The sequence below is a fragment of the Agelaius phoeniceus genome, chromosome 4 (assembly GCF_051311805.1).
Source record: "Agelaius phoeniceus isolate bAgePho1 chromosome 4, bAgePho1.hap1, whole genome shotgun sequence".
NCBI classification, from domain to species: Eukaryota; Metazoa; Chordata; class Aves; order Passeriformes; family Icteridae; genus Agelaius; species Agelaius phoeniceus.
In genome coordinates this window covers 31961387-31979002 of record NC_135268.1, presented here as the reverse complement: position 1 = coordinate 31979002, position 17616 = coordinate 31961387, and the positions used below count along the sequence as shown (strand labels likewise).

Sequence of the window (17616 nt, the reverse complement as noted above, 5' to 3'; positions counted from 1 at the left end):
AAACAGAAGGAAGAAAAGTAGCCTAAAATAGCAATTAGAAGAGAGATTTGAGGGTTATGAATTATTTTCTATTCCTGTCACTAGCTTAGCTCTCAGCTCAGCATGCCTTGAAGTTGCAGGAAATGTTTTATTGATTTCAGTAGATCTTGGTTCAGGTGCATTTGGTCTAACCTTGGACAAGTCAGGTGCCTTCTGTGCTTGGGACTGAAAAGTACATGTTCTGCTTACCCCTCCAATGGATCACTATAAAGCTTCATTCATTCATTCACATCTGTAGAGAGCTTTAAGGCCTGTAAATGAATGCCACTTTCTAAAGTACAAACTATTATTTCAATGTAGATGAATTCATTTTACCTTCCCACCAGCTGCCAACAATCTGTTTAGTGCAATGAAATTCTGACAGCCTGTGTCAAAAACCGAAAGCTCATTCATGACAGAGAGAAAAAAGAAAGAGAAAATTCAGACCTGAACTCTTCCCCTAGCAGAGAATGGCTTTGTGTATGAAAATAAAAATTTTGTCAATCATTTCAAAAGGCCCTCTCATAAAAGAAATGCACGTTAAATTAAAACTGCTGTTAGTTTTTCATTCCATTGCACTGCAGACCCCTCCTGGCTCTTGATGAAGAGTGAGGTGAAATATCGCACGACTGAGCTACAGAGAAAACAGCAAGCTGTTCCAAGTGCATGAGCCAAAATGAGCATTCAGAGAGAGATCACCCTGTCATGAGCTCATGCTGGCAATATGTTTTTTTCTATGGGTGTAAACTGAGATTTGAGCCTGAGAGAGACTCCATATTCAGCCCTGCAGGAGCACTTTTGTGCATGTTGTTTTCTTTAGAATAAGTGAGGAAGTTGTGAAGTGCTCCCAGACCTAGAAAAATACCCACAGCCACAGTGAGTGCAATGGCCTCCTCCCCTTCCCCCCCCACCATGCAGCAATAAACTGAAGATGGAGTCAGGGAGAACACATGCAGGTTTTACTGAAGGGACAATGTCGTTTTGCCCTGTGTGATTACTTGGGTTTGTGTGGTGGTCTGAGCGTTTTGCCTGTTTTCATTTGGGAGGTGGTATGCAGATGTAGGTTTGTGGTGGGCAGAGGCAGGGACTTGGTGGTCAGGGCTGGGAAGCTGGAAGGCAGAGTCCCTGTGTGGGGCAGGCCTGATCTGGAGCCTGATGTCCCTGCCCCTGTGTGGCAGTGGGGAGCCCATCTGTATCATGACTCTGGGCAGAGCCCAAAGTCAGCAGAGTGCCCAGTTTCTCTGTTCTCTGAATTTTTAGTCAAATAAGTACTGTGCTGTAGAGGAACAATGTCATTTGAATTTACTAGGATATTTTATGCCCTTCTCAGTGCTGGTTTATTTTTGCTAGATGTGAACAAAACTGGGATTTCTGGTATAAACTGCCCCTTACAGGCAGTCACACCTCCCTCTGCCTGAGGTCTACTCCCAGCAGAGCGTGATCTGTTGCATAGACCTAAACACTTCACAATTCCTTTCAATAGTGTCATATCATTCTTACTGGTAAAGTCTGAAAAGCATGGCATTAATTCTTTTCCTGGATGACCTAAAAAAGGCTAGTAACTCTTAGGAAAAAAATGTATTTAAAAATAGATGCACTTTTCTAATCCCCAAAGTGATGGCACCCAGTTTTAGAGTATGACTGTGGCTGGGCGCATCGTGGCACTGGGAGAGGCCGCCCCAGGTGTGCTGTACCCAAGACACCTACTCTGATAAACATGTTTAGGAATCCAGTTTCATTTTCCTGATGGCATTTGTCAGTGCAGTTCAGAGATGGGATGTATATTGAGTTATTTTGAAAGAAGCAGCCATAAAACCTTTGATGCAGGAATTCAGAAACAATGTGGTCAAGTCAGGCATGAACACATGGCAAATGTAATTGAAATATTAAGGTGGGCATACAGACAATTCTTGCCTAAAATCAGCTGTAGGAATTTAGTCTCTCTATGCTATCTTCTTGTTCCTGTTGTCATATTCTAGTGTGTGAATGTACATGGGTTTAGAAGTCCTGCATTCCTTTTACAGATGTCTAGCAGTCTTTCTTTTTCCTCTAAATACATTACAGAAGTTTATCTTATGTCTTACTTAAAGGCTTAAGAAATTTCTCCTTCCTATCCTTTTTGGCTGAGTTCACTCTGAAACATACTGATTTCTGTATTTACTGCAGTATGATACATGGAAGCATTGCAACCCATGCCTAGGGTTATGTTAAAGGTAATATAGTCAAAGATGTGAATATTTGTGAATATTCTAGGAGTGATGAAAAAACATTTAGAAATATATTTTTATTGACTATTTTATGGTGGGGAATAATCTGTTGTGGGTAACAGTGTGATGTCCATGTTTGAAGCTTTAAAACCACTGCTGTGATGCTGTGATCTCAAGCATCTCATAGTTGACATTCCCACCACCAGAGCAGAAAATACATAACTAAAATTGGTAAAAGCCTGTGTTATTTTATTCTTGAACGCACACACACACACACACAGAGAAAAAAAAAAATACAAAGGTCAGCAGAGAAATACAACTAGAACAGGCTGGGAAAAGCAAGCAGGGAAGAACAAGCCCAAAGCCAGTGCCTTGGGATGCAGGAAGTGCAGGTTGCATTGCTGATGCACACATGGAGTGAGGGCCCCACAGGGAGCTCCCCACCCCAATGCATTCACTGTCTGTCATCACCGTCTTTGCAAAACTGCAAAGACTGTTTGGCACTAGAAACTGCGATGGTGAGATGGTTGGGGCTTTTCTGGCATGTAACCCCACCTTGGGTCTGTTCTTTCAGGCTGGGGCCCTTTAGGGTGGTGCTGTGACACCTCCAGCTGAAGAGCAGGTTCAGTTTCACCTCAGGGGTCTCTGTCCATTGCAAGATGTAAATGTGCCTTATCTTAGCATCTGCCTGCAGTCCTCTGTGGAATGGTGATTATGAGCCTTCTCAGCCCCATAAAGATTCTGTAGTGATAAACCCTATAAAAATAATGATAAGATCTTGGATAATTCAGTGACAGCACTGTAAAAGTAGGATTTCCCCCTGCTGACATGAAGAGGCTCAAGGAAGCTGTCAGAACTGCTTTTAGATGCAGCTTATATGACCTAAATTAAAACAGGCAATCATCTTCTGTCTCCAGCACTCATCTGGCGTACTTTCAATCAAATAGGATTTATTAATTAAGATTTGTATAAATTTGTTTTCACATCTAGTAAAATTGAGTCCCTATGGAGAAGGTGCTAGGTGCTCCACTACCATCAGCCGAAGTGACATGAGCAGAATTACCCAGCAATTGTACACATTGGCATTTGTATTACAGCTGCCAACGCAAACAAACCTGCTACACGAGGTAACACAAACATCTGCTCCCCTACGGCTGCTGGGGGCTTTTCACCCCATCCAGCCACACCTCCAGCTGTCACCTCCCAAAGAAATACATAGTACTGCATAATACTGTGTGCCCTGAAAATCAGCAGGTCAGGGCACTTATACTGGGACAAGGAGGATTGCTTTGTTCTTGTGTATTTATAGCTTCGTCTTAATAGACTGTTTAAAAAAACATGTGAACCTTTCAGGAATGTAATTGTGGTAGTGTCAGTTGTAGCACAGCAGCCAAAACTCAGGCATCAAAACTCTTTATGAAATTATCATCTGGAAGAGGAATACAAAGGCTCAAAAACTGCTGGTGAATTCATTGCTTTTAGTGTTTGTACACGTGAGAGAGAGAAAATAGCCAGGGGCATTAATTCACATGTGGATTATGGTATATTTCACTTTTAAAAGCAAAGCTCTTTTCTGATTTACAGCTATTTAAAATAATTACTTAGCTCAATGCAGCAAGGGAATCAGCTGGCAGAATGGCTTAGCATATTAAGATACAGCTTTATGTGTAGACCCTCCCTCCTCTCAGTGCCACAAGTCCTCAGCAGGGACCTCAGCTGATGAAGTGATAGCAGCAGGTTTCCAGTCTCAAGCACACTGTGTGGGCTGCTCTTCTGTGATCAGGGCAGCTGCCCTGGGAAGCTGGATTTTCATAGATGGGAAAGCCAGAAAAGAACAGCCTAATCGTTTAGCCTGACTTCATTTTACTTGGTAATTCCTGCCTAAAGCCCTGTCATTTGTGGCTGAAATAGAACATGTCTGTTAGCTGTCTAACCTTGATTTAAAGCTCCAAGGGACAGAAAATGCATCCTATCCCATGGCATGCCATTGCAATCGTTCTTGTTATTTGCATCTTGTTTGCAGCTTGAACTCTGTTAACTGACTTTTTACTTCCAACTACTGTATTTTGGCTCGCTGGCACCACGAGTGCTGCGCACAGCACTGGCCAACGTTAACATCGGCCAACTGACGTCACTGAAGGGAAATCTGGGAAGAGCTAATTCAGAACAATCCTCTGCTTGATGACTTCTGTGTCTTTAGATATGGTTGTAATGGTTTTGTTTTGCATGCTCTCAGACAGGTCTTGACTTTTAAAGCTTCAAAGCTTAGAGAGACATAGATTGGGAAGCATAGTAAGTGCTAGGATATCATCTCCTGTGGATATGGAATAACTTTCATAATGCTGCACTTACATCCCTGATTTAAGAGGCTGCATTCAGATGAAGATTATCTGAATTTGGAGCTCCTGCAAATGTGTTTGGTCATTGCATACTTTCAGTATCAGCTGCAGTTCAGACAAACAAACCCAACAACAGGATTTGGTCCCATTTTGTTTCTCGCATCTTCATCTTTTTTTCTTTCATTCTTCTACACACATAGAATTTGACTACTGGAGCTGACTGCAGGTTGTAATCTATTATTGTGTGAGAGAAGTTGGTAATGTAGATAATCTCATAAATTTTATGTGAAAATTCAACAGGGAGATATTATATCCAAGGAGTATTAAATCCAGCCTGGGATATATTTTTTCACACTTTCTGGAGCTACCTTTCAGGTTTTAGAGAGGCCACCAAGGTCTGGATTCAGCAGTGGCAAGAAGATGGCAAAGCACAGCTTTATGTGGATTGCAGCCCATGTAGTGGGAAGCTCTTGCGTGTTTATTCCTGGCCTGTAAGGGTGAACCCTTTGTCATCCTGAAGAGATTTCTTCAAATCTGCATCAGCTTGTTGGAATAACAGACAGCTAAAGAAATAAGCCTTTTTTTCTGTTTTAAAGATAACCCCATATCATGTTAATAACAAATGAGGCAGTGAACAGCTATCAAATATAGGGTCTTTTACTTTTGGATAAAATCTCATTGCTAGATTAATTAAATCTGTGACCAAATTTATAAATTAAATATAGGTATAGATATAAAATTAGTTAGGATGTCAAAATCTGAATGAACACCTACCTAGTATAATTAAATGAATTATGTTAATATTTAAAAATATTAACAAAATTAAAATAATAAATTAATTAATAAATAAATTAATAAATATTTGATATTTTTATAAACTTTGCTCATAATAAAGGATCAGTTATATATTGTGCATAACAAGAAATGTCCTCATCCTGTAGTGGATAGTGGGATAAATTTAATGTGTAGGATAAAACCAATTTTTTCAGGCAAATCTAAGTATATTTGAGCAATCATCTTGAAAAGTGATTGGATTTGCAGCTGGGAAGGTGTGTAGAAACAGAATGGGATTGACAGCAAAGAGATTAATGAAGATCCATAAAATGGAAACACAAAATTGGGACAGATGATTAAGTCTGGTTGACAGCATATGAGATAAGTGGACTAGAAATAAAGTTAATGTGAAAATATTGATCTCAGTAATCCTACCTTAAATGGTTATATCTGAGTGACAAATTCTGAAGTAATTGCCCACAGAAGGCAGGAGCCACATGCTCTACAGGTGGAGTGAAGGCATTGTGGTATATCTGGAATGAAACTGAAACACCCCACTACTACTATCTGTATTACAAACAGTATGAAAGTCTGTCCTACTTTTGAAGACCGACTCAGGTATATTATTTCCAATCAGATTCTGGCAACTACACGATTTTTTCACAGAGAAGGCAAAGCATCTATTATTTCACAGCAAAAGGAGTTCGGCAAATTAGCTTGTGATTAAGAGTTAAAGATGGCTACCAGAAAAAAAAAATACTCTTAATTACATTTCTCTGCATTTATAAGAAGAGCAGTCCCTACATAGCTCTTTATTATAGTAACTGTGACCAGCCTTCATGTAGTCACCAGAAGATCTTTTGTGCAGCTGACACTCCTTCAAGGAGGTGTTGCTGAAATCAATATATGTGTGCCTGGGGAACTATAAATAATGAAACACCTGATGCTCTGCAAAGTTAACGCTTTCTCCATATATCATATATTAGAGGCTGAATATCCATAGTGACCCCAGCCAGTGAGGCTGGAGACAAACATCCTTTCTTAGATCCAGCTGCAATAGTTGAAGATATTAGTGCTTCCCCGCAGCACAATTTTGCCAGAAAGCTGATTTATATGGGCGTTCTGTAACCCAGCATAGGAAAAAAAATCACTGGGGTTAATGGAAATCATTGTTTCAGCATTGCTTAAACTAATCTCTGTCCTTAAACTAAACCCACAGAGGATCAGGGAACACCGTCTGGTAGGCAGAAATGGAAGCATGGTGCCCACTGGCTGAAAGGCAGTAACAAGCAGCTGAGACCATACTGTCTTCAAACAGCAGGAAACAACTTCATGGAAAATTTTTCAGGTTTTATTTTATTTGCTTCAGCTCTGTCTGGAGCAGTTCAGCCACGCTCTGCCCTCAGCTGGCTGCTACCGCCCATCTAATGAGCGCTGGAATGGATCCTACAGCGCTCCCGCCCTGTGTCAGCCCCAAGTCAGGTGGCTTGGCTTGAACTGCTGCTGCTGCTGCTGCTGCTGCTGCTGAAGATGGTTTGCAGTGAGCCAGCGAGTGGCAGAAAAGGAAGTGGTCATCCTGCTTTACCACTTCAGCCATGTCTACAGCATGCGAGAGTCACACCTTCAGCTGCCACAGCTGTTGTGCGGGTGAGGGAATGTTTGTAGATAGAATTAACTCTGTTATTGGTAGACCTTTGTGGTTGTAGCAACACTATCTCTGTTTCAGTGATCTTTTGCACTCTAGTGTCATACCCGGCTTTGGTTTGCTATAGTTTAATTCTCCTTGAAGGAAAAAGAATTTCCAATTAATCCAGGGAGGATTAAGCTATAGTAAATTGTGATTTGCAAATATGGGCTGATTTAATTTGAGCAGCTGATACAGCTATCACCTTCCAGCTTCCTTCCTTGCTCCTTTCCTGGAGGCTGGGTCCCTGCCACAAGACAGCTGAATTTGGCATGTGGAGCTGCTCAGGAGCACCAGAGTTCACTGCCTTGCATATTAGATTAGAGAGATGCTCATGTAGGGTTGCCTGAAGACATAGAGTTCAAAACTTCTGTAGTTTGAAAGTGGATTCCTGTGCTGTTCACCTGCCTGCAAAGTCAGAGGTGGCCACCTCCAGGAATGTGATTGGAGAACAGCAGGAGAAGTAACCTTCTTCTATCTAACTGAGCAGGCTGGCTCACCAACAGGCAATCCTTTCTAAACTGGAATGCTTTGGCATTTTGTGTACTCTAACCAACATCCCTCATCTTCAAATAATATGCTTCTCCTCCTGCCCACTTTTTACAGTGGAATACTTTGTAGATCTGAGGTGGTGACAAGTGTCTTCACTATGAGAGCGATCTGTTGAGGATGTAGGAGGTGGCTAGTGCACTACAACTTTGACACCCTGCTTCCCCTGGGATAATGTCATTGTTGCAGCTTCCCACCATGTCTTAGAACTGTCAGTTCTCTTTTTTGTGTAGGTCAGCATGTCACTGAGAAGATGGGGAACAGCAGGGGCAGCTAAATATATCCAGGAGATGGCAAACATCTCCTTAAGATTTAGAAACTTCTGTTTGTGATTTGTGGAAGAAAAGAATGAGGTCATGAACATGGCAAAAGAGAGGAAGAAAAAATGTTTAAGAAAGGAACGGAAGAAAGAATAGATTCAGAGAAGGCAGAAACACAAAGAAGGTAGAGGAACACTTAAGAGGTAAAGCTCATTCTCACAGTAGGCAAAACATCTATAGTGTCCCAAAGATTTCTGGAAACATGCTGTAGCTGGGCAGTGCTTTCATATGACTTTACTTCATACAAAACTGTTAAAGTGTCTTAGTTTCACAAAATACACGAATACTGCCAGAACCACAGATAACTACGTCAGTCTTATTTTTCCCCTGCTATCTTTATACATGCTGTATCTGAAGACAGAATTTTGCTCTTTAGGCACTGCCTGACCATGTCAACAGCAGGTTTTATTTAGTTTTTTGGTGATTGTGCCTGACTGAACATGATTCACATGTTTTCTTAGTGACAGCATGGGCTGCAAGGGACATGGCTGTTTTTCCAAACTTGCCGTGATTCAGTGGAATTCAGGCATTTTCATATTGAACATCTGTGACTTGGGGAGGATCCATGTGTTTTCTCAATGAATATGAACTAAGCTGGCAAGGGTCTCTGCATTTCCTTCTTACTTCTATGCTTGTAATTATCACAGTGTATAAATATACAGAGACTTTCTCAGAATTTGCCTAAGAAGATCTGACAAGACCTAAGCTTTGCTCTGCCCCATTTCTCTGTGTAAAGAGGCAAGTCAGATACAGTGGATGTAATCTCATGTGTTCCCCCTCCTGTCCATGCAACTACACACATGCAGTAGGACTTCTAAACTTACTTTAGAACCTAATTCTCTCTCTTAACCTGGATATGTGGTATTGTGTAGGTCTCAAAAATGTTGGAAAAAACATTTCTTTACCTTCTCCTCACTTGCAGTGAGTTTTCTCCCTCCTTAGAGTGCTCTGGCAGTGTACTTGGGTAGTTCTTCCATGACTTTGAAAAGGGGCAAATAGTAAAACAGCTGCCCTGTCAAGTGCCCCTTCATAGAAGAGGACTAAGCTATAGTAACTCCTCCTGCTACTTACTGTCTTTGCCCTGATTTTACTTGTCAGTCCTAGGATGAATTTACTTTTCTCTAAACAGCTGTTAGATTCTTGCCTGAAAACTGAAGTTAAGTTTGTAAAGGATCAGTGGGAACAGCAAGAGAGGAGTAACCACTAAAGTATTGTACTTGGCTTTCGTGGATAGATGGATGGCTGGTACTTAGCATTTATATGACACTGTGTATTCTTGGTGTAATTGAAAAACATTTATTCATTCTTAGACCATTCTGAGATTAGATGTGAGAGTCAGGAATAGTGGTAAAGGAAAAAAGTTCTGGTCTTGCTGAAACTGATTGAAGTTTCTAGTTAAAGCTTTACCTCTGGTAAATGCTTCCCTGCCATGCTGAGTTGCTATTTACTGACCTGGTGCTAGGATAACAAGCAAGCCTTTTAATGGAAAATGAGGACCTGAATATTAAGGCGAGACAAATCCTTGCTGAATTGTGCAAACTCGTTTATCCTCGCAGATTTCTGTTTCATTTAAATTCCTGTCCTTCACGAGCCATGCCTCTGCATCTAGACGCAGCCCGTGCGCTAGTCACGCTTTGTCCCACCAGCTAATTTCCCGAGTAATCAATTTCGGCGAAGACCTCTCCGGATCCTGGGCGGCACCGGAGCAGCGCCACACTATCCTGACCGAGCTCGGCACGTCCGTGCGCGGGGGACGCGGCCGCCCCCCCGGCCGCTGGGTGGGTGGGCGGGCGGGCGGTGGCCCCCAGGGCTGCGGGGGCGCGGCGGGGCGGGGGCTGCGCGGGGCGGCGGCGGCGGGAGCCGCTCTCCCGCCTCCTCGCACACGCTCGTCCTTCCCATCACCGGCGGCGGCGTTCGGAGTCGCTCCCGCGGCGGCGAGGCGGAGGCACCTGCGTGGCGGTGGCGAGCAGCAGGGCGCGGGCTGCCCGCGATGCCGGCTTAGCGGCCAAGCATGGCGCGGCGGCTGCGGGCCGGCAGGTGCCGGGCCGGGCAGGACGGCGCTCCCCCGACGGGACGGGCGCTGGCGCTGCTGCTGCCGCTGTGGCTGTGCGCGGCGGGCGGCGGCGCGGCGCCGGTGTATAACCTCAGCCTGGCAGTGGACGAGGGGCTGCCGGCCGAGACGCTGGTGGGCGACATCCGCGCGGGACTGCCACCGGGCTCGGACCCGCTCGGGGGCTTTCTGCTGTCGGAGGGGAGCGGCGAGTCGGCGGTGCTGGCGGACTTCCACGTCCAGCCGGAGACGGGCATCATCCGCACGGCGCGGCGGCTGGACCGGGAGCGGCGGGCGCGCTACAGCTTCGCGGCGGCCACGCTGCGCGGCGAGGTGGTGCAGGTGGAGATCGCTGTCACCGACGTGAACGACCACCCGCCGCGCTTCCCGAAGGACAGTCTGCAGCTCAACATCTCCGAGCTCAGCCCGCCCGGCACCGCTTTCCGCCTGCCGGCTGCCCGCGACCCCGACGCGGGCGGCTTCGGCACGCAGGGCTACGCGCTGCTGGAGGAGGGCGGCGCGGCGGGGGAGCCGCCGCTCTTCCAGCTGCGCTATGTGCGGCCGGAGCCGCTGGAGCTGGTGCTGCTGCGGCGGCTGGACCGCGAACGGGCTGACGTCCACCGGCTGGTGGTGGAGGCGTGGGACGGCGGCAGCCCGCGGCGACGCGGCCGCCTGCGGGTGTCGGTGCGGGTGCTGGACGAGAACGACAACGCGCCCGCCTTCAGCCGCGACGAGTACCGGGCGCGGCTGCGGGAGGACGCGCCGCCGGGCACCGCCGTCTGCCGCCTGCGGGCCACCGACCCCGACCTGGGCGCCAACGGCGAGGTGCGGTACGCCATCAATCGCCGGCAGAGCGACCCCGACGGCTACTTCGCGGTGGAGGAGCGCAGCGGCGTCCTGCGCCTCCGCCGCCCGCTAGACCGCGAGGCGCGGGCCCTGCACCGCCTGGTCGTGGAGGCGCGGGACGGCGGCGCCCAGCCCGAGGTCTCCAGCGTCCTCGTCTCCGTGGCCGTGCTGGACGTGAACGATAACCGGCCCTCCATCCGTCTGCTCTACCTCACCGAGACCGGCGGCCCGCGGGTCTCCGAAGGAGCGCGGCCCGGCGACTACGTGGCCCGAGTCTCCGTCTCGGACGCCGACGAGGAGGGCGCAGAGGGCGACGGCGGCGGCATCGCGCTGGCCCTGCTGGGCGGCGACGGCGCCTTCGCCTTGCGGACGGCCGGGGCCGGCGTCTTCTTCCTCTGCGTGGCGGGGCCGCTGGACCGCGAAAGCCGCGACCTGTACGAGCTGCGGCTGGTGGCCACGGACGGCGGCACGCCGCCGCTCTCTGCCGAGGAGCCGCTGCTGCTGCGCGTCGCCGACCTCAACGACGAGACGCCCGCGTTCCCGCAGCCCCACTACCGCGCCGCCGTCTCGGAGGCCGCCTCCCCCGGCACCGCCGTGCTCCGCCTCAGCGCCTCCGACGCCGACGAGCCGGGCTCGCCCAACGCCGAGGTGCGGTACGCGCTGGAGGGCGACGCGGCCGCCCTGGCCCTGCTGCGCATCGACGCGCGGAGCGGCGCCGTCAGCACCCGCGCGCGCCTGGACCGGGAGCGGCAGGCGGCGCTGGAGCTGCGCGTGGTGGCGCGGGACGGCGGCGTCCCGCCGCGCGCCGCCGCGTGCCGCCTCAGCGTGCGCGTGGAGGACGCCAACGACAACGAGCCGCGCTTCGAGCGCGCCGTGTACCGCGCGCGCATGCCCGAGCACGCCGCGCGCGGCCGCCGCCTCCTCCAGGTGAGCCCCTCACGGCCCCGCTCGGTCCGGCACGGGCCGGCCCCGCTCGGTCGGGCACGGTCCGGCCTCCGGGGCCGCTGCCCTGGAACGCCTGCGCTCCATGGCACCGCCGCCGCGCTCCAGCTCTGCCGGGAAGCAGGGCCCGCGGCAGGTGGAGCGCAACTAGTCAGCGCGGCCCTCGTACCGCCAGTCTCACAAGCGCTCTGAGAAACGCGTTCCTTGCCCCGTAACACTTGCAGCGTGGGTAATGAGCACAGCTCAGGTCTTCAGAAGGAGTCAAGTATCAGCTCTGGTTAAACCTCAGAGGGAGTTAAACCAGCTGTGATACTTCTGAGGACTTGAGATGGTGTTCAGAGAGCCGGTAGGACCCGTCCCGAGGGCAGCATGACCCAAACTGAGCCAGAGAGAAGGGCAGCCAGTGTAACACACAATTAAAATGCACTTCAGGGCCTTTGTGATGGTTCCCGAGCTTTGTGCTAACGACGTGAATCAACTCACCCTGCCTTTGCCGAAACTGATTAGTCCTCATAGAGAAAAAAATTCTACTTGTCTGTCAAAACCCCTTTTTATTCTTCGCAGGTGAGGTTGACTGGAGGCTTTGGAGGGCCAGAAGTTGACAGAGAGCCCTTTTGCTTTTAGCTTGAAAAAGCATTGCAGAATGTATACCTTTGAAATGAACAAAGCCTTTTCCATCAGAAGAAAATTCACAGCAGTTGGGCCTGTGAATGCTTCTGAGTTTGTGCAGAACTCACATGAATTTGGGAAAAACCATTACTTAAAGAGGAGACCTAGGGAGAACTGCAATGTGTTTCCTCAGTACATCTGATGAAAAATCAATTTGTCTTTATCTTCAGGTGGCCTACTAAATTAATTTTTTTCTTTTCAAGTCGGGAGTCATTGGTGATATTTTGGGTCTGACAATAGCTGATTGGAACAAAAGGCGTTTCCTTCTCTATATAATTTTTTCTCTTTTTTCCAAATTGTACTCTGAGCTCACAAAGTACACCATTTTTAGAGCCCTAATACAATTTAATCTATAAAACCTTGGGCAGGTTGAGCTCATGGAGCTTTTCATTTGGTATCCCAAGTCAGAAAGAAAATCCCATCACTGCCCTTTCATTTTCTTTCAACACCATGGAGGAAAAAAAAAAACCAAAAACCCGAACCCCAAAAAGACCCCAGAACACTGTGCATCGATGGCCCCAGGAAAGCCCAGAAGAAGAATAACAACATAATTTTAGGAGCTGGCGATGTCCCGGGGCGGAGCGAGCGGCGGGGCGGCAGCCCCGGCCCTGGCGCGGGCGTCCGTGGTGCTGAAAGGCAGCGGGGCCGGCGGGGAGCGCGGCCGCAGCCCGGCACCGCGGCCGGGCTGGCGGACAGCGGCTGCTTGCTTTCGATTGAAGCGGGTAGAAGCCTCCCGAAGGGTTCCTGAGTGTTTCAAAGCGAATAACTTGTACTTGTGGTTTTACTTTTTTTTTTTTAATGTTTTGGTGCATTAATAGCGCAGAATTTCTAGGGCCGCACATGTCATGCACTGTGATGTCATGGGAGTGGATATCACTCACAGTGCACTGAATTTTGGAAGTGTCACCAAGCTGCCATAATCCTTTTTAGAGAGTAGAAAGAAATAGTCACGTCCCGGTGATGATTGAACTAGGGGTAATAAAGCCAAACATGAATGAGAAGGAGGCATGAGAGACATGCACAGGAAGAATAGCAGATGAGTATCCTATGGCCTGCCAGGAGAGGAAGCTGGTTCTACTTGCAGCTTAATCCAGGATCATTGTAGTGATGTCCAAGTTTAATTCTACATTGTGTAGCAGGCTTAAACTTTAAACATGTCCACCTTCTACAATAATCCTTGTATCTTTTCCCCCAGGAAAGGAAACCTTCTGCTCAAAGATTGTAAGCATGAAGCGGGCAGCTCCATTTGTGTTGCTCCAGGAGTTGGAGTGAGTGATGAGAATGTAGAAAATAGGTTTTGGTTTGGCCAACACGTTTTTCAGGGTCCGTGGTGTGAGTCCTCCAGGTGGGCTCATGAGCATCAGAGCTAGCCTGAGAAGGAGGTAACCATGTTACTGTTATTGCTGCTCCTGGAGAATAGGAAACAAACCAAGATATTGAAGGAGGCTACTCATGTTACATCTGCCCCTGCTCCGCAAGCTGGGAGGTGATGTTAAACATTTGTTTTATATTTGAGTCACAATCATGATACCTGCAAGTCTTCTAAACCCTCTAGTCTTTTCCCTCTGTAAGCAAAGGGCATTACTGAAGTAGTCATGTTCATCAGTAACCTTTGCTTAGGGACCAGCTTGTGACAAACCATTGCCTCGTACACTGTCTAGAGCCTTCTACCTTAGTGCTTTGCTGTGCCTCTACCCAGCCATTAAATAACTGCACAACTTGTTCCCATATGTTCTTGACTGCATGTGGATAATGGGGGATTTCTTTCCTTCTGGGAGATCTTGAACTCCTACAGTGATCATTCAAATTATCTCCATTTCCCCTCTACTCTCCACAGAAATAGCCCATAACAGGGGCTAGTCCTGTGAAATGGATCAACTTGCATGTAAGTCTGTATTAGTGGTTCCTCCTAGTCTGTAGGAATTTAACAATTAGAAGAGTTAACCATGTACTTAAAAGACATATTTTTCAGCCACTTCTGGAAGTACTGCTTTGTTCTGGGCATATGTCTGGGCTTTTCCTTGTGAACAAAAGACTCAACCTTCCAGTGCAGATTGACCAGTAAGGGAGAATCTGAATCCTGAAAAATAAATGGAATTTGTTGCCATTAATTAACATATTGCATATAAAATATTGCATCCTCAGGGTAGGTAATGCAGGAGGAGATCAGCAGACAAATGGGAGAATGTTAAATGAAGAAAAGGGAAAATCAGTGAGAAAGTAGTGGGTTATCAGACTTTAGAAAGTAGAGCAGATGTATGCAGTGAAAGACCTAAGTAGAATTTTGAAGTCATTAACAGCATTTGTTTAACTTTGGCCTATTTTTGATACTGAACTTCTGGTTTGTTACCAGTTGTTATAGACACACCTTTGTTAAAATGTAAGCATTGCTGGTGGCATGCCTAAAAAAAAGGTACAGGAAGGTGAAAGTGAATGCAACCAGAAATAAATTGTAGATCAAGGCAATTTGCAGTAACTAAAAGGGAAGCAGCAGAAGCACTCTTGGTGTCTTGTGATGTCTGCAGACATTTTCGTAATGCTTTGATTTTTTCAGATGTATCAACATCCTGGTTTCTTCATGTAGAGGTACTGCATGTTAATTTTGAGTGGCCACTGGCCTTAATCAGTTATTATGATGATCTTTCAGCATAATAAGAATCTATTTTCCTGAAGATCTTCAGCATGACCTAGAAATGGAATAAGATGGAGGAACGAGTGAGAACTCATTGGGTGCTCTTCTGTCTTTCTTACTATACTTTCTCAAAGACCAGTGTGATTACAAATGTCCATTGACTGTTGAGTGATGGTGGTGATTATGCCCTATTTCTGCACTCTGGTGTGAGCTTGACAATTTTAGGTAGATTTAGCATCTGATGATGTGTAACTCTTTGTTAACTGCACCTCTGTGGCCTAAGGGTAAGGGTGTGACAAAGTGTCTCTCCTCTGAGCCATTCACTTATCCTGAATTAAGAAATAAAGCTTTGTCATAGACCTGCCTTGATAACAGAGGTTTAATTCTGGTAAAATTTTTATTTTCAAGCTTTTTTGGAGATTGTAATGCTTCTCAATACTCATGGTTCTCTTTAGCACAATATATCTCGTAATTATAGTACTGTGTTGCCAGATTTGCCAGGTTGCCAGATTTCCTGTCTTCTAGCTGAAGTAGAGTATTGAAAGGTAATATTCTTTCTCCCTCTTTCTGTCTCTGAGCAGGCTACAACATTATCTGAATTAGGAGAAACCAGCACATCATGTTGGCATCAATTTGCCTGGTGTTTTTTTACCTAGATGGGATGGAAACACCACATTCTCTTTCTTATCCTCCAAGGACTCCTACATAAAAGAGTATTTCCCTTACTGGCTTCTGCAAAGCTTAATGATTTGGTGATGGTGACAGCTGTCAGTTCAACTCAAATTTTTAACCTAATGAAGGTGTTTGTTTTGAGTTATATAGCACAGTACATTCTGTATGTGTTTGGGGCTTGTAGGTTAAACTTGCTTCCACTGCCAGAGTGTGCTGTAGCTTTTAGTGTATAAATGTGGGATGGTCATTCTCTTACAGTGCACGTGCATTCTTATGAAAAGTCTAACAAGTTATGTACCTGTAATTGCATATTGAAGAGAACATTGTCATGAATTAGTAACAGCCATGTCAGTAGCTTTTTAGTAAATTTATTTTCTTTTATGGTGTATTAGAAAATTCATGTTTATTGGCTTTAGAGTCATTGCTGAAAGAGCAGAGGAAGAGAAAAAACATATATTATCTGGCAAATGATAGAGAATCACATGCATTCCAGTGTTATGACAACTTGTACTTTTCTGATCCATTAAGGAGGCTGTTTCAACTTACTGGGTAGGGTTTCTCTATTCCTTTTATTTAAAAATAATAGACTTTCTGATGCTGAGATTGTGGGAATTTTGTAAATACAATGACATCAAAGAGAGATTTTGTTTAAAGGTCTTAAAGTTAATCTAGATATGCCAGGAATTATGGAATAATAAATCAGTGAGACTTTAGAAAATACTATTTAAAGGTATAATATATGTAAGAAGGATGCATGTGGTTTGAGGATTTTTTAAGTGCTTAGTATATTTGCGAGCTGTTACTTTCCTGAAATACACATTTCCAAGAGCTACTTGCAGAAAGAGAGAATTCTAAAAAGACATTATAACATGCCTCTTCTCTAATTTTTCTCTGCCTTCTGCAAAATTAAAAAGAAAACTAAGAGGACAAAAAGGAATGGAGGATACATCCCTGCTTTGAGGGATGGAGACTTAGAGACTGTAATCTGTCATTGAGACACTAAGCAGGTAGCACCAGCATTGGCTGCAGACCACATTTTTCTTCCTTTTCTTTCCCTGAATGTTGAAACAAGGAGCTAAAAGGACAGTCCTTTCCCTCTTGGTTTTAGTTCTGGATCATTTAAGCCCCACTGCAATTACCAAAAGCAGAAATGAAGCCAGCAAAGAAGGTTCATGCAAATTCTAAAGAGTTATGAAATCCAACTCATCCCTGTTAGAGGTAAGCCAGAAAGAAGCTAAAGATGTCATGCCATGAATTCCTCTGCTTCTTGATTTCTCCAGGTCCTATTTTCACTGTATTCAATTTAAAGTCAGCTGCAAAAAAGACAGATTTTTTTTGTTGACTTGAAATGCTACTGTGTTTTAAAACTAATACAGTTGACAGCAGAGAGACCAAACCCCAGACTAAACTACAGCAACAGCAAAGAAATTTGTCATCTAATCTGTAACTATAATTCAAAACTATTTACTTGTTCATCCAATTTCTATTCTTATAGTGAATCTGAAAGCAGTTAACATGTTATCATTTATCGGTTAGATGTGTAATTTTGTAGCAATTATTTCTTTCTAAATTCACAACAAGTATCCCTTTGCACTCCAGAAGCTGTTCAGTAGATTCTCAGTATATTATCATAGCTTTGTGGATATAAAATCGGTTTTTGTAGCTATGCACAGCTTTTTGTGATCTCTTAATATGTAGCTTTAGGAGGTGTGGGTGGTCTGGGCTCAAAGACAAATAGATGTTTCTTTGAATCTGTGCAGCAGTAGTAGTTGGCCATGCTGAGTTGATTGCAGGAAGGAAGAAAAAAAATCAACCCCCAAAATACATAATTTTAATCATTAGGTAACTTCAGGTGAATGGGAACTCTCCAAATATTTTTGCTTAAGAATTCTCTTATGGTGGCCTTTTAGCATT

At 45.7% G+C, this 17616-nt stretch overlaps 1 protein-coding gene across 1 annotated transcript in view; it reads left to right on the top strand.

Moving 5' to 3' along the window:
* Positions 1–9567: 9567 nt before the first annotated feature.
* The window catches only part of DCHS2 (dachsous cadherin-related 2), a 105186-nt gene continuing 97137 nt past the window's right edge, over positions 9568–17616 (top strand). Inside the window, exon 1 of the mRNA XM_054633831.2 lies at positions 9568–11714. Within this exon, the coding sequence (XP_054489806.2) occupies positions 9903–11714 (1812 nt within the window). The 5' untranslated portion in view covers positions 9568–9902. The remainder of the gene's footprint in view (positions 11715–17616) is intronic.